Below are 27,572 nucleotides of genomic sequence, written 5' to 3'. Positions count from 1 at the left end.
CTTGCCTCATGGGCTGACTGTTAGTTAACTTGATAGTTAGTTTAACCAGAATAGGGTCAGGAATAGGGGGATCGATTCAGAACCTATAGAAATACACGACACAATGGAGGCGTGCATGCAATTTGTATGGAGATCCCTTAGGGTGGATTAATAATTACTGCAGCCATTAGGGATCTTCATTGGTACCTATGCCCTACCTACCAAGGGCACCCTTTACTGGGAACTTACTGGGGTGCTAACCTGTTTTCAATTGTGTCACATTTAGACTATTTTACCTTGTTTTTAGGGAAGGACCACTGGTACCAGGACCTGGTTAGCAGGGACCTTGTGCACATCAGTCGAAAACCATGACAAAAAGGGGCACTTTACTGCACTCTCCTTGGCATCTCCGAGTCGAAAGATGTAATGCAAAAACTCCCCTTCTAACTGTTCCTCCACTCCCAGATAGCTGATCCTTGTGAATTGGTTAGTAGTTAACAAACACTATGTGCCAGAAGTGTTACCTATCCCACCCAAAGATGTATATTGTAGAGATAAAATGGTGATGGGTTTTAAGCCATTTCTGTCTCGGGCAGCTTAAAGTGCATTTTTACAAAGTTACTTTTCATCTGAAGTTATCAATAATTCAGGGTGCGTGGCCAGCAAGATGGCCAAGTGGCAGCCCTAGATGTTTGCTCCAGCCCCAAACAAGTGATCCTTCTGCTTCAAGCCACCTCTGAAACCACGCAGTGCAGGGAAAGGAGGCAGAGGTGTGGTGAGAAAGCTCCCCTGCGATTTTCCGGGGCTACCCTCCCTGCCGCGAGTGAGGCAACCAGTGCCGCTTATGCCACCTGGGCGGGCGTGGTAATCCCGAGGTGGGCCCCGGACTCCGAGGAGGACTAATCCCGAGGCTCATCCCAAAGCATTGTGGAGGTGACTGTAGCATGCTGGGTAGCGGTGCTGACCTGCTATGAGTGGGCTGTGTAGGCTGGGGCCAGTGCTCTTCCTCATAGTGCTGGTCCACAGAGACACCTGTGTTCCTGACTCGGACCGCCGGAGACTGCTTGCCCAGATTGGCCATTAGCATACAAGAGGTCAGCAAAGGACTCTTTGATTGAGGACTCCCACTACCCCGCAGCATTTGAAGGAGCGGTAGGCAGGGCTGCACGCATGATGTCTGGGACATGCGATTGCAAGTGTCGGAGGTGGCAGTGCTGAGCGTGGGGAGCCCCTTGCGATGCCTTTTACATGCTGAGACCCACCGGTCATACGAGAGGAACAACGTAAGGCCATAACTAATGGGCTGCGGCCTAGTCGATGCAGATAGCTCAGAGGTTGACCCAGGCTGCAACGAGGAGGCAAACTGTGCATTGGACCGCAGAGTTTGTCCTGCCTGTCTGCCTTTGGTGCTGGGGCGCTGCAGGTACCCCTCTAACTTGGAGGTAGTAGAGCTCTGGTTGGACTCAGTGGATCCGGCCTGCGTGCTGCGCGGTAAGGGGAAGTGGAGACTTGGGTGTACTCAGGGAAACCTCCAAGGGCCATGAGTTGGTGGGGGCACCTGGGCCCACCTCTGGGACCCCGCCACTGTTAAGATAACAGGGCTGTAATGGTGGCAGTACATGAAGTCTGGCTTCTTCTCCTGGAGATTTAGTGAGCTGTTTGACTCAGAAGATGCTGCTGTTGCTCTGGGCTGAGCTGGCACGGTGCCCTGAGGCCTGCTGCGCTGAGTGGTATGGTCCTGGGGTGTTTTTTGCACACCTTGATATCTCTACTGTCTAGTGATTCCACTCCTTCCTGACCTGGGGTTAGAGACTGCTGGAACACTCTGGTATAGGCTCACTACTGCATTACATGTCACTATGGGCAAAGACGAGGCAACACAGTCCACACAGCAAGCGAAGATGGACTAATACACTGCCCCACAAACCGGCAGTGGTCAGCAGCCAGCAGAGGTGGGGATGCTCCCTGCTAGGCTGGAATCACCAGGAACACAGATATTGGCAGCCGCCGAGGCGTCCGGCCTAGCAGTACAGGTGAAAGTTGACACAATTGTAATTGGTGTGAACTTGTTGAGAGCAAATTTGCCCAAGGTGGCGTAACGATCGACCAAAACGTAGAGCCAGGTGAAGAAGTCTCTCGGCTAAAGTGGACAGTGAATATGCTTGAAGCCCTTTCAAATAAGCAGGAAGCCAGGATGGAGGACACAGAGGGGCGATCGTGCAGATGCAATCTTCGATTTGTGGGATTCCCGGAAGGAGTGGAGAAGGGCGGTTCTGAAGTGTTTTTGGTAGAATGGCTGAAGCTGATGCTCCCCTCTGCGCTGCTCTCCAACTTTTCTTTTTTGTCAAAGTTCTTTTTATTCAACAAGACTATTGCAAAGGATACAACACATTGTAAAGTATACATGAGTTTCTGTGTGTAGAATCAACTAATACTGATTCAGCTTCTGTGTTGAAAAGGCCCCATGCCCTCATTACATATTTCGAGTCCTGTCTATTTTACCAAAAGCCAACATCGGGGGAGGCCCCCAGACAAGTTAAATAAACAGGAAAAAAATAACGAAAATACCCACAGGGTTTTATAGTGGGCTTCCCTCAAGGATATTGAATGATTGTGCTTGGGTATGTCTGTCCATATATGATGCCAGTCCTGATCTGTCTCTCCCCACTACCTGTTCCCAGAATGCTTGATAGCGTGCCTATGGAGCATATATGGTTGATGATAGCAGTGAGTAGAGTGTGGAAATTGCCCCTTTGGTTGAGCCCACCCTCCGTATCCAGATTTCTAGCTGGGTGTGCTCTCTGGTGGCTGCTTCTCTCATCTGTGGCTGGGAAAGCCAGTTTTTGAGTTGAAGATAGTGATAGTGTTTTCTGTTGGGCACCTGAAAGTCCTGCTGGGAGCTCGCAAAAGTAAGCATCTCGAAACTATGGAATAGGTCGGAGACCCTCAGAGAGCCCCCCCTCCCGCCACCCGTCAAATGGGCCTTCCCGCATTGCCGGGGGAAAATCTGGGTTGAAGTGAATAGGAGTGTATGGTGAGGGGAAGCTAGTCCAGCTCTCATCCTTCATGACCTCGTCCCAGACCTTGAGGGTAGTGCGAGTTGGGGTGCTGATGTAAGCGCCGGCCGGTCTGTCTTTTTTCAGTTTCCATAGCACATCCCATATCGGTCTACCTACTATAGCTCTACCCATATGAAGCCAGTGCTTTGCGCATGGGCCACTCCACCATCACTCTCAGATGTGCCGCTGTGTAATAGAGTGCAAAGTCCTGGAAAGCAACACCCCCCTCCCTCTACCCCCCTGCCATATAAATCTAGTGGTGAGGGAGCAGATTTAAGGGAGTAATTCGCGGTCTAAATCTACTGGGAGTGCTTGGAATAGGTAAAATAGTTTGGGGAGCATCGTCATTTTAATGGCGTTTATCCTCCCGAACCGTGAAATGAATAACAGCTTCCAGAGTTTAAGCTCTTGTTGGGTCTGAGATAGTAAAGTGGGATAGTTAGCTTTATACAGTACAGTGATCTTTGGTGTAAGTTGGATTCCTAAGTATTGTAGAGATCGTTTGACCCATTGGAGGGAGGTTTGGTCTCGAAATTGCTGGGCCTCCCGTTCAGAGACCGCAAGGTTCAAGATGTAGGATTTTGACAGATTGACCTTGAACCCTGCCACCCCTTTAAATTCACCCCGTTCTGTCTGAAGAGCCTGAAGTGAGGGACCTGAATCCGTGAGTGTCATCAGAATATAGTCTGCAAAGAGTGAGGCTTTGTGTTCTGTACCCCCAAAGGTGATGCCTTTAGTTCAATTGCTGAGAGCAAATAATAGGGGAGAGAGAGGGCATCCCTGCCTAGTGCCTCTGCTTAACTCAAATGGGAGGGACAAAATGCCATTAATCTGGACTCTAGAGTGAGGATGTCTATAATTAGCTCCAACCATCCTGAGAAAACGATCCCCAAGCCGAGCTTTTGCATGGTGAGGAAGAGTAACAACCAATTCACCTTTATCAAAGGCCTTCTTTGCATCCAGCCCTACCAATAACGCAGGAATGTTAAATGTGGAGACCTTTTCAAACAGGTGGATTGTCCCCCGGATATTATTGTGCGTCTGTCTGACTTTTATAAAGCGGGATTGATCAGGGTGGATTAGTGTGGGCATCAGAGTTTCTAATTTCAAGGCAATATTGCGGTGAAGATTTTGATGTCTACATTTAACAGTGCCATGGGCCTGTAGGAGGGTCCGCTTTGAGGGTTTTTCCCTGCTTTGGGGATGACAGTGACCATAGCCTCCGCCATAGAGATCGATACTGCAGAGTCATCCGCTATGATATTGAAAAGTGCTGTAAGGTGAGGGAGAAGTTCCTTCATGTATATTTTATAAAAGTGAGCAGTCAGGCAATCAGGTCCAGTGGCTTTGTGGAGTTTAAGTTTAGCAATTGTCTGTCTTACTTCGTCCGAAGTGATAGGGGCATTTAAATGATCGTGCTCAGCTAGTGAGATGTGGGGGAGATTTGTAGAGTCTAGTTATCGCTTTTGCGCTTCTGAGTCGACAATAGAGCCAGTGTAAAGGTCCCTATAGAATTGCCCAAAGATGCTATTCTTAGGCTCCTCTGGATAGATCAGTGTCCCTTCCCGATCTAGTATGCCCTCGATGTACTCCCGCTCTCTTTTCCCACGTAGCTGTCGTGCAAAGTGCAAGCCCACCTTACCCCCCCCCACCACCCCCACCCCCCTGCGTAAGCTACTTGCCTGAGTCTCAGCAGGGTGTATTCTTTCCTTTTGGTATAAATCGCCTTGATTTTTCCCTTCAGCCAGCTCAGTTGGCGCTGCAGCCCTCGGGAGGGTGTCTTCTTATGGGCCTTCTCCACTTTCTCCAGTTCCACCTCTAGCTCTTATCGTTCCTTAGCTCTGATCTTATTTAGTGCGGAATTTAGTTGGATACATTTGCCTCTAATGACTGTTTAAACGCGTCCCAATTATTTTGAGGTGATGTGTTTTGGGGCTGGGTCCGATCAAAATAATCGGATATGGCAGTTCTTAGCTCGTCACTCAGCACCCTATCCCTCGTTACTGCGAGCGGGAAATACCATCTCGGTGTACCCTGCACCGTGGGGCCCCAGAAGAGGCTGATTATTACTAAGCTATGGTCTGAGAGCATAATCGGGAGCATTTTCGCTGCCCGTAAGTAGCCCAGCATGGATTGACTTATGAATATGTGGTCAAGTCTGGAGTAGGCCATGTGAACATGTGAAAAAAATTAATAGTCCTTAGTAGTACAGAGAGCGCCATGCATCTTTCAGACCTGAGGACATCAGTTTCTGCTTGAGGCTCTTGGGAAAGTTGCTAGTAGCTGCCCTATGCGGGTGTGTACTGTCTAGGGCGGCGTGCCACGTGAGGTTAAAGTCCCCATGAGAACTACAGGGCCCTCTGCAAAGCCGCTTAACTGGTCTAGAAGTGAGGTTAGGAACGTCGTCTGTACTGTGTTGGGCACGTATAGAGAGACAAGTGTGCAGAGTCTAACACTTAGTTTCCCCTTTACCATTATTGACCTGTTGCCCTTGTCAGACTTGACATCTAGTGGTTGGAACTTAGCTGCTGTATGAAATAGAACTGCAACCCCTCTCTGTTTGGAATTGGCCGAGGCCATATAAATTAAGGGGCAGTTTCGGTTACGGAGTCTATTTTCGTCAGGCTTTTTAAGGTGTGTTTCTCGCAGTGCTACAACGTCGAATGGATGATCGGTAAGATATTTCCAGACTTTTTGCCTTTTGTGGGGTCATTTCAACCCCGTCACATTCTAGGAGGCTAAGGAAACCATTTTAAGAATGCGTCTCCTATGCTTCTATAGTCTACTCCCCACATCCCCGTCCCCCGCTCCCGACCGCTTTGCCTCCCGTCTTCCTCATATCCACTCTGACTGTGATTGCGATGCCTACCTTCTATACGCATCTGGAGTGGATGTGAAATTCCCCATACCACAACCAGGACCCCCCCCAAAACAAAGAAAATTAACTTAGTCCCAGCTAAACCTTGTGATGGAGATAGAGCCAACGGTCTCCGAACAAGTTCGAACTTGTGAATACCATGTAATAACGGGCATCATGGTCGTAGCCCAAAGACACGGGTGCCGGATGCTTCATGTAGTGGATATCCTCTGTGAGAGGTGTGTATCGGAGTTCATTTCGTCAAAGAACATCGTGGGAATCTGATAGAAAGTCTTATGGCAGCAGAGCCTCACTCTTTTAAAAATACATTGATGGGATGCATCACAAGAGTCTTGGTGAGAGTCACCTCCTCGTGTGAACCTGCACTACTACGGTACCATCATCTTGGGGTGGGCTTGCCTTAAAGACTGTGTGCCACTGCCGCGCTTTCCCTTGTGACTTCTCTAGTCCTTTCTTAGGGCCCTGACTACCCTCCTCGGCTGGTATTGGGAGTCCCAGAATGCCAGACCTTCATCCAGCTTGGTGATGTGTCTAGCTTTATTATTAAATTCTAATGCCAGTTCAAAGGGAAAGGTCCATCTGTAACGAATGTTATCGTCCCGCAATTTCGCTGTAGTTGGTCGCAATCGCTGTCTACGCGCCAACGTGGAGGGGGCCAAATCCTGGAACAGGACGCATTTTTTTTTTCATGCCGCCTGTAGGATCGCTTCCTTCGTCGAGAATGAATGTAGCTTGACTGAGACATCCCTGGTACGTCGTTGATCCCCAGGTTATTGGCTTCCCACACAGTGTACCCTGTCTGTCTCAATCTTTATCTGACGCGGGCTCAATATCTCTGCAAAAAGGCCCACCACAAAGGCTCCCAGATCTGGTCCCTCTGCTCCTTGTTCCAAAACCCGGATCCGAATGTTCTCCTGTCTGTCGGTTTTCCAAATCCTCCGTCTTCATGAGGACCTGGTGGAGTTGCAACCGGAGATCTTGTTTTACTACCTGCAACTTGGTTGTGCTTTCATCAAGCAATTTTGGTCTGTTCTTCCAGTTCTAGCACCCTGGATCCTGATGCGTCCACGTCTTGCTGGAGAGAGGAAATGCGGCCGGAGCGGTCTGACTTCAATTGATCTAGGGAGGCCTATAGGTCTTTCTTAATCTCTGCACATAGTTCCTTCTTAAAATCTCGCAGCGCTGCTACCAAGTCGTCTCTCGTAAGCGCCATTGGAGTGGGTTGCTCACCTCTACTGTGTGCTGGGCCCTTGTCAGTTGATGCACAGTAGCTTGAAACTTTGTTGGCATAGGGGCTGCAGCGCATTCTTACGAAGTGTGCAACCCTCCTTTCAACTCGAGGGCCCCATGTGCAAAAAAATTAAAGCAGGCAGAGGCTTGCTGTTAGACTGCTGTGCGTCCGGTGGCAGAGCATCTAGGTATCCGGCCAGGACCGCCATCTTGAGGTCAGGCATTCAGGACCAGCACTCCCTGGGAAATGGGCAATCCCGCTGATTCTTCATGCACAGTTCTCAAAGTGAGTGAGGTTGTGGCAGCACTGGATAAGAAGCAGTCCCATTGCCCATCAAACGTGCTGCAAAGCCTTTAAAACCAGCACTGAGGTCATGCTGTGGGCGCCATATTAGGGTCAGGCACTGCCCCTGCCTGACCCTCCTTCACACAGTTATGCCAACGATTTCCCCAGAGTGGGGCCCGCCTGCCTGGAGTCCCTGGATCTCCCTTATCTGGTCAAAATGATGTGCCCCAGACCTTCGCTCACCTCGCGGTCTTGCTGGCAGCACTCTTCCAGTCTTCCGATGCGGCGCCAATCACCACATGCCATCTGACTTGTATACACCGGGGGACTCTTCTGGTGCACCAGAATTATTCTCCCCCTCGCTGCCTGCCATTGGAAAGGTCTGTGGGACACTTTTGTTGCTGCCAAGATCAGTGCAGCCGCCGCGGGTCTACGCCGTACCAAGACTCTGCCGGAGAGGCGGCTGCGGCGCTTTCTTATCTCCATCGTAGCTTTCGGCCTCATGACTCACAATGGCTGAAAAATGAGGGTTAGGCTGCAGTGAAGGCTCGTTCCAGGCGTTCTGCCACCTCACGCCACCCTCGCAATGCTTTCACTGTATTTTGACCCCCTCCACATAGAGGAATCAGTGTCTGGCGTGTCCGTGTCCTCGGAGCTGAGGTGGATCACGTCCACTCAGCCATCTTGCCTGGCCACGCCCCTCTCCAACTTTTTTGCTGTTGAGACGGTGCTTAGAGCTTTGGCCCCTCCACCGCCAACTGCGGCTCCCCCAGGACAATAATTGCCATATTTTTAACTACAGAGACTGGGGACGCAATTTTACCAATGGTTCGGAAGCTGAGGGACCCGAAAATTTGAAATGTCACCATCCAAATTTACACCAGGGCTGTGCAGCTGCAGAGGCAGTCGTTCCGAAGTGTCAAACAAAAACTGGCGACCATGGGACTACAATACTTATTGCTGTACCTCGCCAATCCGAAGGTGATGCATGACAGGCAAACCTTCTTCACGACGCCGGAGGAAACGTGGGACTGGCTGGAGATACGGAGTGGGGACAGCATTCAGGCTAGGCCCGCGGAGCGGAGACAAGACACGTCTCGGAAACAGGTAACTATGGGGTCGCAGCTGCCTCAACGTAGAAGGCGCAGGAGTAGAACACATTCCGGTGCGAGGGTGATAGTCAGGACAAATGGCACTATCTCCTTAGAGTCTCAAAAGCAGGAGAGAGCGGAAGCCAGGGCACTGGTCGAGAAGGTCACATCGGCGGCTTCCTCCATCGCCGGCTCAGATGCAGGAAGAGGCTGGTGGATCAAACTGAACACTGCAATGGTTTGAAGGGAGTGGGGTGCTTACACTGGGCATGGATACACTGTGACTATTTGATTTATTTTCAGCCACAAAATGCAACTGAATTGAATCAGTTGAAATGTACTGGCTCATGTGCACCTTCAGCTAAAAAGTAATTTGCTAAGAATAAAGTTGAAGGCAGTTGAATTAAATTGACTTCTAATACAGCTGTATCTGTGGTTGTGATCAAAGTGTTCACACTATTCTGGACATTTATTCAAAGTTGCAATATTGACTCCTCACAAACCAGCTGTGGCATATTTATCAGATCATTGGATATATATATATGTATATATATGTATGTATATATATATATATATATATATATATATATATATATATATATATATATATATATAAATAAAAAAATACTTTTTCAATTTTGGTTTTAGTTTTTCACGTTATAAGCATAATTATTTTTATCTTATAAATTTTAAAAAAACATCTCACAAAGCTTGTAAATATCAAGTTTTCCTTTTTCCCTTTTAAAAGGAAACAACACTATTATGGAATGGGAAAATATCACTGTAATTTTTGCACTTTAACCGAAAAAATACTTTTATGCTGCTATAAAACATTATATGCACTTTATTTGTGGGTTTGCACATGAGCTCTATTTTGCACAACTCTCCATGTTGCCTAGATCAACATTGATGAAGTCAGGTCCTTACTATTTGGGAATTCATTCCGGTATTTGTGTATAGCCATAAAATTGAGGTATCAATATTTTATAATATATTTCTATTTTTATATTGTATATAGAATGCATATTTATATTTTTATATATATAGATATATTTTTTCATATCATATGAGGGAAATGGTTTTTATATATATATTTTTATATGCTGCAGATACTCATGAAAAATTATGGAGCTATACAAATAAGTGACCATGACTGCAAATTAGGATATGTTCTGTGTCAAGATATCAAATATATCGGTGCACCATGTTTTATTTACTATTTTTTTTATGACTGAGCATTTATGCTGTTAGGTTGTTTTGACATGAAATACAACTATATTGGGTAAATTGGTTCTAGAGCAAAAAACTACAAAACCCAGCATACATTCGTATATAGTATTTTTTCTATGTTTAACACTGAGATGAGGTGAAAGCATCACACCAAAAATGTATAAAAATAAAAAGCGGACCATTTGTTTGTTACATTGAGAAAGAATACGGAGGTATTCGAAACGCGTCTGGCTATACTTGAATAATAAAAGACCTGCTGATCCACGAAAATTGGAGTCTGTAATCCGTTCCTTTGGTTTTGTCCCGGCTGGGCTCTGCAGAGGGGAAACGGAGATATAACTATATATATATATATATATATATATATATATATATATATATATATACAAATTTATACGTTAAAACATACTGCCTTATCTTTGTGAAAAACATTTCAAGTAACTACATCTAACATGAAATCGGCATCTCCTGAATTACTGAAGCTATGTGAAGACTTAGGCAGTTATATCTGACTCAAGATGGACATCTAATAACACCTTGTGACACTGCGGTCTTGTTAAAGTTTTCAAGCAGTTGCTTTTTTTTCGAGAGGGCCATTTAGTCAAGTTTTTTTTTTCACAACAAAATTTTATTGAGCAGGTAAGCAAGAAGAAATATGTGGCTCCGCACAGTCAGGAGATCACCACCAGGCATCATGACACATTTTTATCCGTAATGCAAGTTCCATACAAGAAAAGACAAATAACAGAACCCTCCCCCTCCTCCACCCACCCACCGCAACCACCCAACCCCCCCCTGCTACCCACCCCTTATCCCACCCTAACCCCTGACACGTGAGTATATCAGACCATCTGTGGTTGGTCGTTTTCTTTTTGGGGTAGGTATGACGCACTGCCTAGGCCTGTACCACATCTTCCACCGGTAGTTCTTCCTCTTGTTCCCTTGGGGGGTCCAGTATCAAACCCCTATACTCTGCCCATCGCTTCCAGATCTTAAAGTGCTTCCGGGGACATCCTCTCGCCTCGAACACCGGGCGTTCCAGTCCCATAAAGTAATCCAATCCAGCCTTCCACACACACAGGGGGGGCTCGCTCTCCCTTCCATGCTCGCGCCAGGTCCCTCTTGGCAACCACAAGCCCCAACAACAATAAATGGCGTTTGTAGATATTTCCACCGACTCCCTCCAACACATGGAGCAGCCCTAATCGAGGAGTGCGGGGAAGATCCCAACCCAATACCTCTGACAAGCAACTCCAAACCCCCCTCCAAAATCTGACTAAGCCAGCACACGACCACACTGTATGCAGCAGCGTACCTATCTCTGCCCCACAGCGCAGACACTCCGAAGACCCAATTAGTCCCGCCTTCCACAGTCTCTCCCGGGTGTAGTATGCCCTGTGCAAATACCTGAACTGGATAAGCCTGAGCCGTATTGCGATGGCGGCCCCTCGCGGGGACTCCAGAGCCTCCCTCCAATCGTCTTCATCTAGGGGACCAACATCGTCCTCCCAGGCCTCCTTGAGCGAAAGTAAAGTGGATGAGCAGTGAGTAACCAGTGTTTGATAGATCCGGGATACTTGCTTATCCCCCAGGTCTCCCATGAATACCTTCGCTTCAAGTGGGCTAAATTCCGGGAGTGACTCTAGGTTCGTGAGGCTAGGTGCTAACGCATGGCGCAGTTGCAGGTATCGGAAAAATTGGGTCTTGGGCATGTGAAACTCCGTACTGAGCTCCTGGAACGATTTGAGGGTCACCCCGGTCATTACATGGCCCAATGACGAGATCCCAATTGCATCCCAGCCATCAAATCCCATCAATGTAGCCAGTGCGGGCAGTCGCCCATTGTGCCATAACGGAGTCTCCGCCGTTAATCTACCCCACCAGCCCATGCGACGGAGTGCCTGTCTCCACACCTCAAAGACAACTCGCGTAGCACACGGTAGTGCCCGCCTCAGCCTAGCAGAGTACAGGATCGTATGGAGGTTGTTCTTCCCCATCAGCAAGCGCTCCAGGGCATACGCTGGGTCTCCCCTGTCTCCATACCACCACTCATTGAGTACCAGCAGCTGGGAGGCCTGATAATAGGATAAGAGGTCCGACGTGGCTAAACCCCCACAGTACATGGACAGGAAGCATGTTCGCAGCGCTACCCTGGCCGCCCCTCCAGCCCACAGAAAGCGGCCCAGAACGGAGTTGACCTGTCGGAACCACCAGGGGTTAATTGGATGAGGGTAGCTCTGCAGCTGATATAGGAGGCGCGGTAGCGCAACCATTTAGAATATTGCTGACCTACCGAAAATGGTTAGGGGCATCCGCGACCACGTTTTTACATCCGTTTGGACCCTTTCCCATACTGGCACTATATTCCGTTCCCAGGCAATATCTACGGATTCCGTGAGGAATACCCCTAGGTATTTCAAACCCCCGGCCGCCACCTGCAAGGCTGACGCCCAGGGACCCGCTGCGGCCCCACCACCCAACACCCACAGAGTGGACTTGCGTGGGTTTAAACAAAGGCCCGATACCTCCCCAAAAATTCGCATAATGTCCAAAACTCGGGGCCCCGACCTGTGTAACTCGGTAAGAAAGAATAGGACGTCGTCTGCGTATAACGCAATCCTATCGGTGAGGTTCCCACCCCACTCAAAGCCTCGCAACTGTGCGTCAATGCGCACCCAGGAGGCCAGAGGCTCCATAGCGAGCGCAAAGAGATATGGGGAGAGCGGGCACCCCTATTGAGTCCCCCGGCCAATTGGAAACTCTTTCAAGACAGCCCCGGCGACCCGCACCGAAGCAGTGATATCTGTGTATAGCAATTTTATGTAGGAGATGAACACCGGGCCCAGATTGAGACGGGGCAGAAGCGCGAATAAGTACTCCCAACTAACAGAGTCAAACGCTCTATCGATGTCCGCTAGCAGCAAAGCCGCCCCTTCCCCTGTGGCACCCATAGCATCTACTGCTGCCTGCGCCCGTCGGATGTTATGCCGCGTCGCCCTATGTGGCATGAAGCCGGCCTGGTCGGGGTGAACTAGATCTGTCACATACGGGAGTAGCCGGTTCGCCAACGCCTTGGCAAGTATTTTAGCCTCTATGTTGAGCAATGAGATCGGACTGTAGGAGTCGTGGCGATCCGGAGGTCTACCCGGCTTCTGAAAAACTACTACTTCTGCATGGCGCCAGTCAGGGGGCAGCCTACCGTGTGTGCGCGCGGCTTCCAATGCATTTCGATAATGGGACCCCAACTGGAGCTGGAATTTCCTATAAAATTCGCTCGGGAAGCCACTTGGCCCAGGTGCCTTCCCAGTGTTGAGCTGTCCCAGTGCATCTCCCAGCTCCTCCGCCGTAAGAGGAAGATCCAGTGCTACCTTGGTCTCATCCGAGACCGCCCTCGGCGGCAAGTCATCGATGAATTTAGCAACGTCCTCTGCGGACAGACTATCCTGCGGAGCATATTGCACCTCGAAGTAGTGGGCGAAGCTCGCTGCCAGCTGACCCGGATCAGTAATCACCACTCCGTCCTCAGCAGTGAGGCCCGGTAGTGTAAGCGACTGGAAGGTACGCTGACACAGCCTATGAAGCATCGTACTGGATTTATCCCCCCACTGATATACCCTACTCCGCGTAGCCAGCCACGCCTGCCGAGCCTCATCAAGCAGCACCGACGCATAGGTCTGTTGCGCCTGCAAGAGCAATCGCACCTCAATCTCATCTCCCCCTCTCCGGCACCGCTGTTCCAAGGACTCCACCAGCGTGGCCGCCTCGGCAATGGTCTCTCGGCGTCGCCTGCGGGCCGCCGCGCACCACGCTATGTCAATGCCCCGTATGGTGGGCTTCATCGCCTCCCAAACCACCACTGCATCTGTACCATTCACCAGGTTTTCTTTCCAGTAATGGGCAAGCGCACCACGTATATGCTGGACGTAGTCCTGCTGCTGGAGGTGCCACGAGGACATCCGCCACCGGAACGGCTGGCGTTTCTGAAGCAGGTCAACCCTAACCCCCACTGGGGAATGGTCAAAGAGCCCTCTTGGCAAAATCTCGGCTTCCCGCACTCTGCTCAGGTATACACCGGGCACAAACACGTAGTCCAGCCTCGAGAAGGAGCCATGCACCGCAGACACATACGTGTACTCTCGTACCTTAGGATGCATATGGCGCCACACATCCACCCCGCCCATCCCATCCACCATCGCAGTCAACCGGGAAGGGGGGGCAGCCGCTATCGTCTCCCGCAGTCGCAGGCGATCCATGCATACATCCATCACCTCGTTCCAATCCCCTCCCACCACTGCCATGGACTCTGGAATATCCTCCCACAACGTAAACAGCTGCTCAGACAGGGACCACTGCATGGGGGGGGGGGCATAGACACTGCCAAAGACCACTGTTTCGGTACCCACCATACCTTTGATAAAGATGTAACGACCCTGCGGGTCCGCCCATTGCTTCTCGTGGACATAGGCCAACCGGCGGTGCACTAAGACAGCAAACCCCCTAGATCCCCTAGCAAATCCGGCATGAAAGACTTGTTGGTAGCCAAACCTCTGTAAACTGAGCACTTTTGTACCCATCATGTGCGTTTCTTGCAATAATAACACTTCCGCAGCTTCCCTCTTCCCCCATCGCAATATCGCCCCTCGTTTGATCTTATTGAGCATTCCCCTGACATTCCAAGTTACTACACGCATGGACTCACTGGGGAGCCCTGAGGACGCTTCAGCCATAATCAAGTGGGACCACCCAAATAGGCCCTTTGCGCCACATCCACCCACCTAGCAACGACACCAACATATTAGAAAAACTCACGTGTTGACTTCCCCACCTACCCCAAGTCCCCCCCTCAACAACAGTCCCCCCACCCACGCACACCCTGACCCCAGCCAACCCCAACTCTACCCCCCCTCCCTCTCCTCCTCCACCCCGCACCCCCCTCCCCTATACCTCATAGAACTCTGAAGTACCTGTCGCGGCATGGGCAGCCTCGGGCCCAAAACAGAGGACCCAGGACCAACCATGCCAATGGATCTCCACCCCCCGAAAAACAGTGAAAACATCCCCTCCCCCCAGTCAACTCCCACACTAGTAGGAGGATGGCAGCCCCTAATAAGCAGCCACCCGAACCCCACCCCACAATCCCACACCTGATCAATAAGTCATTTCAACCAACAACAGAGGCAGTGGTTATGCATCCAAACTATGGAACCCGGCCACGCAGCTCCCATCAGCAGGAGCTTGTATCATCAACTGAGAAGCAGAGCTCTCCCGAGGCCTTCAATGATCCTTTCCAGAGTGGTCCGAGTCCACTGTCCCACTATCTTGTGTCCCACTGACAGAAGCCGAACGCTTCCGTGATCTGGACCTCCGGTTCCTCCTGCTCCTGGCCGTCTGGTCTCCACGTTCCTGCGACGATCCTCTCGAAGAGCCTGGGTTCAGTCCCGGCTGGGCAGTCGGCCTGATCCTCACTGTCTCGTCTGTCCATTTAAACACATCTTCTGGGGTGTCAAAGAAGAGCGTTCGCGACTGGAATACCACCCTCAGGCGGGCCGGATACAGCAGGGAATATTGGATTTTCAGGCCTCGCAGCTTCGCCTTGGCGGCTATGAAGGAGAGACGCTGTTGTTGCACAAGCCTAGTATAGTCAGGAAATATCATGATCTTGCGGTTCTCGAACAAAATAGAGTCCCTGGTCCTCGCTTCCTTCAAAATGGCATCCCGATCATGATAGTTCAAAAGCCTAGCAATCACTGCTCTGGGCCGCTCACCCTCCGGTGGCCTCTGTGTCAGGGCTCGATGGGCCCGCTCAATAACAAAACAGTTGGAGAGAACCCCCGGGGGCAGCCAGCTCTCCAGCCACTGTGAGAGAAATTGTTCCATGTTTCCCTTCTCACATCTCTCCGGAAAGCCAATAAAGCGGAGGTTATTTCTGCGTGCGCGCCCTTCGGCATCTTCCACGCGGAGTGCCAGGCCCCTATGAATGTTTTCCATCGCCGCCATCTTCTTTTTCAGGGAACCGACGTCGTCCTCCACCACCGACATTCTAGATTCCGTCTCCGTAATTCGTGCCACTGTGTTCCGTAAATCCTGACGCAACAGGGTTACATCTGCTCCCACCGCACCAATCTTGGCATCTAGCATGTCTCTGGACTGGGTGATCGCTGCCATAAGCGCCACATTATCTGGCCCCACTCCATGCCCTCCTCCCGAGGGCCCGGGACCCCCACTGGGCCCCGTAAATTTATCGATGGTCCCCTGCTTGGTGGAACCACCACCTCCTCTGGTCATGGCAGCAGTCCACATGAGAGCCACTTATGATAAGAGTAGTTATACCAACGCAGACTCTTTACTCCGTTTGCAGCGTCCGATATCGGCCAACCCAATGGTTTTTCCACTTCGGGGTGTAGGCGCCCTCACACCAGCACTGGCGCAGCTCCCTGGCCGGGCCGTGGGCTTGCGGCTTCCAAATCAGGCCCTGGGAACCGCACCCCCGTCGTCGGCGGCCCTGTGGTCTCGCAGCCGCGTGGCCCCCTCTCTTCTGGCTGGCCTGTCCCACTTCGCCGGGTGCTGCGGGCCCTATTCGCTTCAGCCGCCTGCCGCCCGGAACCAACCACCAATAATGCCAATGTCAGGGTCCCAGGGGGTCAGTCACTGTTTATTGGCCGCCTCAGGGCAGTACCGGCACCGGACCGACCTTCGCAGGTCCGTCCCGCCACACTCCGGTCTGTCGTCTGCAGAAGTCCAGTCTCGGAGGCCCAGTCATCCAGGCGGGGCCGTACACCAAGGGTCTCAGCTCCCTAGGCTTCGCCGTAGTCCGAATATGGTCAAAGGCCGACGTCGATCCCGATAGGCGGGGACCACGAAACTCGAGTCCCCGGCTGCACCGGATCCAACAGGCCGCTGCTTCTGTCTGGGCGACCCCCCTGCGCCAAGCACCTCTGCACCCTCCGGCGAGGCAACTGGGGGAACGCCTGCCACCCCTCAGCCTCCAGGATAGTCCAGGCCCAGGGAGATCGGCGGGTCGGCCGACCCTCGTGGAGGCCCTCCGGCCGGGAGGCGCCAAAATCGAGGCCCCGGCTTCACCGCCCCGCACTAGGCCTCACGTCGATCCCGGCGGCCCAGCCTCACCAATTAGACCAGGAGCTCCGCTGATGGCACCGGAGGACTCCCGACACCTTCAACAACACTTGCCCCACACATGGGTTGTAGTTTGGGCTCGGGGGCCAGGATAATCGGCCGGATTAATATCGGGCCGGCGGGAGCTCTAGCAAGCTGCAACCGCCATCGTCGCCCGCGAAGCCACGCCCCCCATTTAGTCAAGTTTTGAGGTACTACAGTTATGCAAAAGGCTTGACCTATTGGCTTGTCCAATACGTGTGACTTTAGTTCTTAACCTTGTTCATAATAGATCTACTGTATTTATCTGTTGAAATTTAACCTGATGTACAACTCATCGGGTTGCATTTTCTTTTTGTTTAAGATTTTGTGTCCTGCGAAGCTGTGGTTGTGTGTTCTCTCTACGAGCAATGAAAGAAGTGAAAACAGACGTTTGTCACAAGGTAAGGCTTGCCATTTTATGGTTATGGTTTTACCAAAGCTGCAAAATATAGTTCAGTCTTTTTGACTTGGTGATATCATATCGTGAATTATTATAATTTTTTTTAATAAAACTTTATTTTTCATTTTGCAACAATAAAAACATATCAATGATACAGCATATAGGGTCATACATTTGTTTTTGTTGTTGATACTCGGTTCAGGCGGCAGCATTGGAGATAGACAATCACAATAGGGGTACATAATCATCCATATATATAGAACAGTGAGGAACAAGCATGGGATATACCAAATACATATTGGCTATACACTTCTAGTAATAATTCTCCCGGCCTCCATTATCAAGTTGGCTTTCCTCATCCAACCTGCTTTCCCCCCTCTCTGGAGTGTTGTGAGCGGAGACATCTCCCCCGTCCACCCCGAAGTACAAAGATCTCGCCTTTCCATCAAATCAGCTTGTCGTTTTTTAGGTCTCGTAGAGAGACCTATTCCAATCAAACCACAAAGCTGACTTTTACGATCCGGATTTGTAGAAGTGCACGTCCTCGTGACTGCGCTTCTATCCCCCTGCCTTGCTCTTCAAAGGCTCCCCTTACCATTTGCTCCTGCCTCCACGCCCACTGGTTCACACCTCACGGCCTGACTCGCATTTCTGCCCAGCAGCTTCAAAGAGTTCTGGTTCCCCGCCCACTGCTTCACACTTCACGGCCTGGCGGCCGTGACTCGCATTTCTCCTTCCCCCTCCCCATAGCTCCTCTAGTTTAATAATAATAACGCAGAGTTGTAAACGGTATCGTTTCAAATGTATTCAATGCACACTTTTGTGAACAGCTCTCTTCCTCTTGCATTTTAAAAGCTTGTTTCCCTACCCTATTACTCTTCCCCCACTGTCTCCACCTCGTCTCACACTTCACTCTTCTCACCCGTACCTGGGCCTCCCTGCCTTTGCTTTTTTCTCACTCGTTCCCAGTCACCCTCCTTTCCCCTGCCTTCCCTCCTTTTCTCTCACCTCTTTCCATCCCTTCCCTGGTTCTATATCCCACCATCCCCGTATAATCTTTGCCCTCGCCCTCCTCCCCTTCCCTCTGTCTCTTCCCTGACTCCGTTCATAGTCTCTCCCTTCCATTCGATCTTCCTCGCTCCCTCCTCCCCTTCCACTCTTCGCCCCCCCCACTCCCCCGCCTGCACCACTCTATTACTTCTCCTCCCACCTCCCACGGCCGTCCTTTCTGCCGGCTTGCACAAACATCACCCAGAGCACTTCAGTTCGTGCCTCATTACCAGCCCCCCTCCCAGCGCTGCCTTAAAGGCTTTTGTACCTGGGCTCCCTGCCTCACTTCTTTGTTTAGAGAGAGGTGTTAAGTGACTGCGAAAGCCGTGCTATTAGAAACCCCAACCCTACCACCCGCCTGCCCCTCCTCTTTGCCACAGCCTCACCCCCCTTGGTTACCCCTCCAGCTCACAGATGAAGACCTCTGCTCCACAGGCACATTCCTTTGGGTCGGGCAGATGACCGGACTACTTGTTGCCCCAGTGCAGGGACGTGTGTGCCCCCGTGGCCACAGGCCTGGCTACTGTTGTGTTCCCTCAGCCTGTCATCCTTGTGTGATCTAGGAAGCACATTCAAATTATCCTGGTAACAATCTGATTTATCGCACAGCGCCCAGTTCAAACAAGCGCCTAGAGTTCATTCTGTTTGCATTGCTGGTAACTGAGCACCTCTCGTCACCACAACCGATTTTTTTACAGGTTCCTAGAGGCCTTTCAGATTCCCTATCATTCAGTGCTTCTGCCTGGTAAACAAGTCTCTACCTATCACTTACACACAACAGACATCCACAAGCAACAGACATCCACAAGCAACAGACATCCACAAGCATCAGACATCCGCAAGCATCAGACATCCGCAAGCATCAGACATCCGCAAGCGTCAGACATCCGCAAGCGTCAGACATCCACAAGCGTCAGACATCCGCAAGCGTCAGACATCCGCAAGCGTCAGACATCCGCAAGCGTCAGACATCCGCAAGCGTCCGACATCCGCAAGCGTCCGACATCCGCAAGCATCAGACATCCACAAGCATCAGACATCCACAAGTATCAGACATCCACAAGCATCAGGCGTCAGGCATCCACAAGCGTCAGGCATCCACAAGCGTCAGGCATCCACAAGCGTCAGGCATCCACAAGCGTCAGGCATCCACAAGCGTCAGGCATCCACAAGCGTCAGGCATCCACAAGCGTCAGGCATCCACAAGTGTCAGACATCCACAAACATCAGGCATCAGACATCCACAAACATCAGGCATCAGGCATCCTCAAGCGTCAGGCATGCACAAGCGTCAAGCATTCACAAGCATCAGACATCCACAAGCGTCAGGCATCCACAAGCGTCAGGCATCCACAAGCGTCAGGCATCCACAAGCGTCAGGCATCCACAAGCAACAGACATCCACAAGCGTCAGGCATCCACAAGCAACAGACATCCACAAGCAACAGACATCCACAAGCAACAGACATCCACAAGCAACAGACATCCACAAGCAACAGACATCCACAAGCAACAGACATCCACAAGCAACAGACATCCACAAGCAACAGACATCCACACGCGTCAGACATCCACACGCGTCAGGCATCCACACGCGTCAGGCATCCACACGCGTCAGGCATCCACACGCGTCAGGCATCCACACGCGTCAGGCATCCACACGCGTCAGGCATCCACACGCGTCGGGTATGCGCAAGCGTCGGGTATGCGCAAGCGTCGGGTATGCGCAAGCGTCGGGTATGCGCAAGCGTCGGGTATGCGCAAGCGTCGGGCATGCACAAGCGTCGGGCATGCACAAGCGTCGGGCATGCACAAGCGTCGGGCATGCACAAGCGTCGGGCATCCGCAAGCGTCAGACACCCGCAAGCGTCAGACACCCGCAAGCGTCAGACACCCGCAAGCGTCAGACACCCGCAAGCTTCAGACATCCGCACGCATCAGGCGCCAGACATCCACAAGCGTCAGGCATCCATAAGCGTCAGACATCCACAAACATCAGGCATCAGACTTTTATTTAAGTATTAATTATTAAAAACATTAAAAACCATTGTTATTTGTAATATCAATACATGTAAGTCACGTAAATACAACACATATTGCATTACAAATGCTATAGGTGTCACATTTGCGAAAGTTTTAACTATTGGCATGGTAAATGACAAAGCTATTAATTTCGCTATTTTCAAAATCAAAACCTAAATAAAACATTTGTCATTTACAATACCAATAGCTCAAACTTTCCTAATATGAAACCTATTGCATTGCAAATGCTTGTCATCCCTAGGTGTAAGTTTCATATGTGCTTCTTCGGCTAGTGTCCACTCACGCACATCCTTAAGCCAGACCGGCAACTCCGGACCTCTCTTTCCCATCCATGTTTTTTATGGCATTTCCCGTTTCTTAGGCTTCTGTACGGATGCTAATAGGCAATACAAAGGTTCTGGTCTCAACTGACGGCCCAGATTTTCACTAATCCTGCAGACCACCCCCGTCCAGAACTGTGTGACTACTGAGCACTCCCATGCTAGGTGAAGAAAATCAGCCTTTTCTGCGGCGCACCTTGGACATCTACCAGCCCTGTCACGTGAAATGCGTTTTAATGTTACCGGCATTAAGTAAGTGCGATGTAAGAAATTGAAGTGCATCAGTTTAAACCTAGTACTGCAGGAGACGGTGCGTGTAAGGGCGCCTATATATGCCCACGGTTTCCCTTCCAACTGGGCGCCTAGATCTTTCTCCCAGGCAGCCCTGGATGGCGGCACCAGGGGCATGGAGTCCTCTTTCATGGCTTTATATAGGAGAGAGATCATTTTACTACCAGTACCACACGTGAGTGGGCTATATAATGTTTGTGTCGGTTCAGGGTATTGTGGCCAGGTGACCTTTACCACCTCCTCGATACCTCTGTAGTGTAGGAAATGTCTCTGCCCTAGGCCAATGCTCTCCCCGCCTGTTCATGGGTGATAAATATCTCATTGGGCAAAAGGTCAGCAAGTACTTCACAGCCACCATTCCTCTAGGTCTGAAACGACATATGCATTCTCATTTCTTTAAAGGGGGCCAGTATTCAGATCTGTAAATCCCTATGGAATGGCCCTTTACCTAAGACCCTCACAACGAACCGCTGCCACTTGTCAGCCGTGTGTCTCACTACATAGGGGAGAGTTGCCTCCGCTCCCTTGCCCTCCATTAACGCCGTTTGAAGTGTCGGGGTATCCGCCCTGCCAGCCAGTAGGTGTTTTTACCAAGTGTCTGCGTTTGTCAGCCAGTGGGCTACAGGTTGCAATTGAGCGGCGTATTAATATAGGTCAAAGCGTGGAGCCTCCAAGCCGTCCTCCTCATAGCTGCGTATGAGTGTTTAGGGCTACTCTACTCCTCCTTCCGGCCCAGAGCAGTGCCATCTGTCCTTCCCGATCACGTACTTTGTGCATAATATGATTAAGCCGTCATAAATTCATGGCTGTGTTCCAACCTGGAATAAAACCGCATTGGTCCTAATTGCACCAAATGCTGCATATATGGCTCTAGGCGGGAAGCCAACAGCTTACACAGAATTTCAACATCCATGTTGATCATAGTAATTGGCCGGTATGACGAGGGCTCATGAGCTTCTTCTCCCAGCTTCAGAATCATACTGTGGGAGTAATCCTGGACATCTTCATTGTATAAACATTTTGACCCATGAGGAGACTGTGCATTGGTTGGCTACACCACATGCAATGAATGAAATGGTCACCAGTGTTGCAAATGAGTGGGACAGAGACAGTGCATAGAACCTGCATGGCACATGTAGTAGGTTTTATTTGCACACGTTTTATGAATTGGTTGTCTTTTTGTAACCTTTTGGTGTTCTTTACAGAAAAATGTAATTATAAACAAATTCCAATTGACATAATTTCCCTAAACGTTGTCTGCCCTTTTAAAAAGAAACATGGAAGGGATGCTTTAGTTAGAAGTGGAGAAGTGTGGCTAAATGGTTAGAGCTGCAGACCTTGATGCAGAGCTCTGGCCCGGGACCAGGGTTCGATTCCCGCCTCGGCGGGTCTCGGGCCCAAAATTCTGACATGATATTCTCGCCTCAGTGCCTATTCTAATCATGGGTCCCACGTTGCAACTCTGGGCAATAGCTTGCTTAATCTCCACAACGGCCCCAACAGCGCTGGGATGCCTGGTTTCATCATGGGGGTGCCCAGGAGTGGACACTTCACAAGGAAAGCCAGGAAGGGTTCCTTAGCGGTATGAGTACAAGCGCCGGGAGACCCGGTCCGGGTAGCTATGCGCTATACAAGTACAAAAACATTTACATTTACATAGTTAGGTCACATTGAAGGATGTTTGTAGGTTTATTTGCCTATAGAACTTATCAATTTTAATTTCATCTATGCATCCTGGACTACACATTTCATAAACATGCCACTGTCTGTGTTACGTTAAGTGATGCACAGTAGCTTGTCTGGAACAGGCACATATTGTGTGTTTTCACCCAGAACTCGTTTTCTTTTCTCAGTTTTTGTTTAATGGCTTTATATTTGAAAGCAGCTAGAGGTCTTGCTGTGACAATGATTAGTTTTTGGATTGTTTTTTAAGTACTAGTTTAGCTCAAATCTGTATTGTGTACTCTTCCTTCTCACAAAGGAGTTACAGAAATCTATTTTCATATCAGATTGCTTTCACGTACTAATGCTGTGCGTGGTGGTAATAGTAATAGTTCTAGATATGTCGATGACCGGAAAAGGTTGAGAATAGGGTGAAGTGTGAGAAGCAGTGCTTAATTCGTAAAAGTGTAAGGGCCGAGCCCCAAGTTCAGTTCATAAGCCTCTAGAAGGTCATGCCAAGAAATGTAGTTGTGATTTCACCTCATGCCTCTTTAATCCTCACCAGATACTCCCTGCACCTTCATCTCACTCTTGCAGGTTGTTTGTCATCCCTGCCTTCTCTTTTTGACATTGTTTATCTATCTTTGTTTTTTTCCTGTTGCTCTGCGTCAAAGTCTTTTGAGGAAAAATAAGCGCTGGTGCCCAGTAAATGAGTGCCAGTGGGTCCCACCTGCAACTACTTGCCTAAATTAAGCACTGGGTAGAGGTAGCATGGTGGGGCAGAGAGTTCACGTGAATTATTGGCCCGCTTCAAAAAGACATTTCACAATTCTATTTGAACTAAAAGATATTACAGAACCTTTGCCTTGTTTTAGACTCATTTGTGACTTTTGCCTTCAAATTGGTGAGTAATTTGTTTCAGTGGAAATGCCCAGACATAAGTGGAAGCACTCTTCTGCAGAGCTGACACACTTTTAGTTGTAGCTAGCTGCAGTCCAGAAGTTCATTGCTTAAGACAGGAAAAGCATTTTTCTGTCGGGATTCAGTACTTTGAATTAAACAACAAACCTCTATTCAGCACTATTAATGTTTTGTATTGCTTCTGCCCATGTTGCACCTTTTCTGCGTGTCTAAGTGAAGCTTGCAAATTTGCTGCATATTTCTGGCTTGTACCAGATGTATACTTGAGAGTAGATCACTCTTCTGTCTGCCTGTGAACATGGAATCCTCTATTTCTGTTTGAATACTTATTAGTAGCGAGATAGTGGAAATTATACTTAAGGTAATATTTTATGTTAATGGACATTTGTATAGTGCAGTATCAATAAATTATTTGACCTCTGTCTCTTTGTGTGGGGGTTTGGTCTGCAGTAGTTTTCCATTGTGAAACTTGGTCACCAGATCACATTTGTAGGGGTGCATGGTTTAGTTGTATTACCAAACTGGGTCTTTCACTCGGCTCTACAAGGTTTGTTTTCCTACCCACGGGTGACACAAGTGAACTTAGTTCAATGCACCAACGATTGAATGTGAAAGCCAGGTTTTTATAGCCCTGCAGATTCCTCCCAATACATAAATGAAGTGGCGTCAATGCTTTTGGGTTACTGACAGTCCCTAAACAGGGATATAGGGAAACCTTGATGATTGGAAACAAACACATTCTGTCCTTCTCAATACTACACACACACACAAGTTGCACTGTGAAAAATACACTTTAACCAAAAAAGCATGTGTTCAATGGCATGTGTGGCTGTCGATACACATGCTTTGCATACTCCTGCCATCTAGTGTTGGGTCCGGATGTGTGCAAGTTGTTCTTCGAAGAAGTCTTTCGAGTCACGAGGTAAAGTGACTACTCCTCTTTGCGCATGGACATCAACTCAATTGTTAGTTTTTTTTTTTCCACCAACAGGTTTGTTTGTGTTCTTTGGCGCTCTGGTTCAAGACCATTTTCGGGCACTCTTTGGTTCGAAGTTAACATCTATACCCACCTGTATTTTTTTAGTTCATGTTACATTGTTGCCTTTCTAAAACAGAAGCAATCCATCGATCGTCAATTCAACATTCTCCAGTGGCGGCCTTTGGGCCGTGCCTATTTGGGCCTTCACCATTCAGGCCTTGTTTCTTGTCTACTTAGGCTTTCGACCAATGACTTGGACCAACGGCTTGGACCGAACTCCATTTCGATTCTACGCAAAATTCCCGCATACAGGTCTCCATCAGGTTCGCATCCTCTGTACGTCTCCTGACCAAGGTAAACTGTGAGGCATGTTGATCTTTTCGATCGAAGAAAACATTGTGGGACCTTCTGGCGCATGGGAAAGAAATGCATTGGCAAGATCTGGAAGAGACACCCAACATATTTGGCCAACACAATGTTGAACAGATGGAGGAGCAACTGCACAAGTCTTTGGCAGCAGAGGAAGAAGCCCTTTCCATTTCGGACTCAGTCTCCGAACCTGAAGTAGAGTTAAGACTGCAGATGCAGGACGTATTCTGGGGCACAGTGCGCAGTGAGTACCCATGCCCCTGCCCAAGTCACCAAGCCTTTCGGTTTGGACCAAAATGATGGCTCTATGGCCACCACTCCCGACAGGTATTGTAAGGCACTGAACATCTGCTAAAGATGCCCTGCCCTTGGGCCCGGCACCGAAAGCCAAGCCGAAGCTGTTCGCAACAAGCCACCTGTAGGAGAGTAGGGCCTGCTTCCTATGGTTACCCCCACTTTTTGCTGTGCTTCACTGGTTTTTCGACTGTAGTATGGTTGTGGCCCTGCTAATCAGACCCGCAGTCTAGCTGTACACTATCTAAATTGATACCATGTACTTTAGGTACATACCAGATTGGTTACTGAGGCACCCTTGTGAGCCCCTGTATATGGTACCTTAGGTACCCAGGGCATAGGGACCCCAGAGGCCTGTATACAAAAGGAGGGAGAGGAGATCTTTATTGATCTAGAGGGCAAGATTACCCTCGGGACAAGTGTTATGTTATGTTATGTTAAAAGCATTTATACCGCACACGGTCACCAAAGGTTTCATGGCGCTCAAGACAAATGCGGAAGAGACAGTGCTGCAGAAGACTCAGTAGGCTAGCTTGAAAAAGTGAGTTTTAAGTAGTTTACGAAAACAATCGTACTGAGGACAGAGTCTAAAACAAGAGGGAAGGGAGTTCCACAAGGTGGGGGCCAGAAAGGAAAAGCATGAACCACCGTGTTTTTTCCTTTTGTACCTAGGGATCGTAAGCAGATTATGAGAGGTGGATCGGAGTGCCCTAGATGGAGCATAGCGCTAGATACTAGAGATAATAAAGGCAGGGGCTTGGCCGATGAGGGCTTTAAACACCAAACAACCAAGTTTGAACTGACAGCGGTAGGCCACCGGGAACCAATGTAATCTGTTCAACAAGGGTGAAATGTGTTGGTGTTTCGGGAGATGAAATACCAGTCTAGCCGCCTGATTTTGCACCAGCTGTAGCCGGTAAAGATGATAGGCCGGGGTACCTACGTAGAGGGAGTTGGCATAGTCAATGCGTGAAGTCACCAGAGCCATGATAACTAAAATAAGTGCTTCAGTGGTAAGGAACCTACGAATTTTGCAGATCCTGCGAAGATGGAAGAAGCAGGATGATGTTACTGCATTAATTTGGGGTCTCACAGACGGATCATTTGCAATGATGACACCAAGACTCTTTACCGACTTGACATGGCAAGGTGGAGGCCCAAGGGAGGGGGGCCAGAAGCTGGAATTCCAAGGATTGCCTGGCCCACCTATCAATACCAACTCCGTCTTATTTGGGTTGAGCTTCAGCTGACTATACTGCATCCACTCTGAAATCTCCAGCATGGTTGATTGAAAGTTGGAACAGGAAGAAGGGGAAGAATCCACGGGAAAGATCAGTTGAAGATCATCCGCTTAGTTCAAAATAGTAACAGGGGCGTGACGGAGGGAAACCAAAAGGGGTTGCATATAAAGATTAAATAAAAGAGGGGACAAAGCGGAACCTTGAGGGACACCACAAACTAAAGGAGTGAGGGGGGCAGAAAAATTGGACAAGTGAACTGCCTGAGAATGCTGATGGAGGAAAGATCTAATCCATGCGAGAGCCATACCCTGGATACCAGCATTGTTGACACGGTCGATCAGAATGGCATGATCGACCGTGTCAAATGCGGCCGACAGGTCCAGTAAAACAAGAGCCTGGGCGATGTTCTTGTCGGCTCCTTGTCTCAGCACATCCATCACCCCTACGATAACTGTTTCGGTAGAGTGAGCTGGACGAAAGCCAGCTTGATGCTTCTCCAAAAAGGAGGAGCTCTCGATGAATGAGCTGAGGCAACGGGTGACATAGGCCTCCAAAATTTTCCCCAAATAGGGGAGGAGGGAAATAGGTCGAAAGTTACTCATGACAGACGGATTGGCCCCTGGCTTTTTTAGGATGGGAACAACCACCGCCTGTTTAAAGGATTCTGGAACCATGCCAGTGGCAAGTGATGTATTGAGTAGTGACAAAGGAGGGTCTGGACAGGCCAGAAAAATGTCCCTGAGGATTTGAGGGGGACAGGAATCATTAGGAGATCCAGAGCTCACAGAATGTAACAGTGAGATAAAATCCATCAGGGAGATGGGAGGGAAGGCCTCTAGCCGGCAGGGGTTCATAGGAGGCAGGGGTGGGGGGGTGGGTGGTGGGAAGGGAGGGATATTCTTTTTGATGGTAACAATTTTGTCCAAGAAGTACGAGTTCAAAGAGTCGCACAAACCCTGGGAGGGTGAGGGTTGTGCGGTGACACGATCTGGCAGGGTAAGCTCCTCGACTATGGAAAAAATTTCCTTAGTCTTGGAAGCTGAATCCATAATTTTCGGGGAAAAATAGGAGGATTTAGCTGATAGAATAGATTT

General features: G+C 49.5%; 1 protein-coding gene across 1 annotated transcript in view; it reads left to right on the top strand.

The window, feature by feature from the left end:
* RTF2 (replication termination factor 2) overlaps positions 1-27,572 on the top strand; it is a 416,662-nt gene that overhangs the window by 118,423 nt on the left and 270,667 nt on the right. Inside the window, exon 5 of the mRNA XM_078652002.1 lies at positions 17,231-17,309. Coding sequence (XP_078508128.1) covers positions 17,231-17,309 — 79 coding nt within the window. The remainder of the gene's footprint in view (positions 1-17,230; positions 17,310-27,572) is intronic.

The sequence above is a fragment of the Lissotriton helveticus genome, chromosome 7 (genome assembly GCF_964261635.1).
Source record: "Lissotriton helveticus chromosome 7, aLisHel1.1, whole genome shotgun sequence".
Taxonomy (NCBI): Eukaryota; Metazoa; Chordata; class Amphibia; order Caudata; family Salamandridae; genus Lissotriton; species Lissotriton helveticus.
This window is presented reverse-complemented; position numbering and strand designations above follow the sequence as displayed.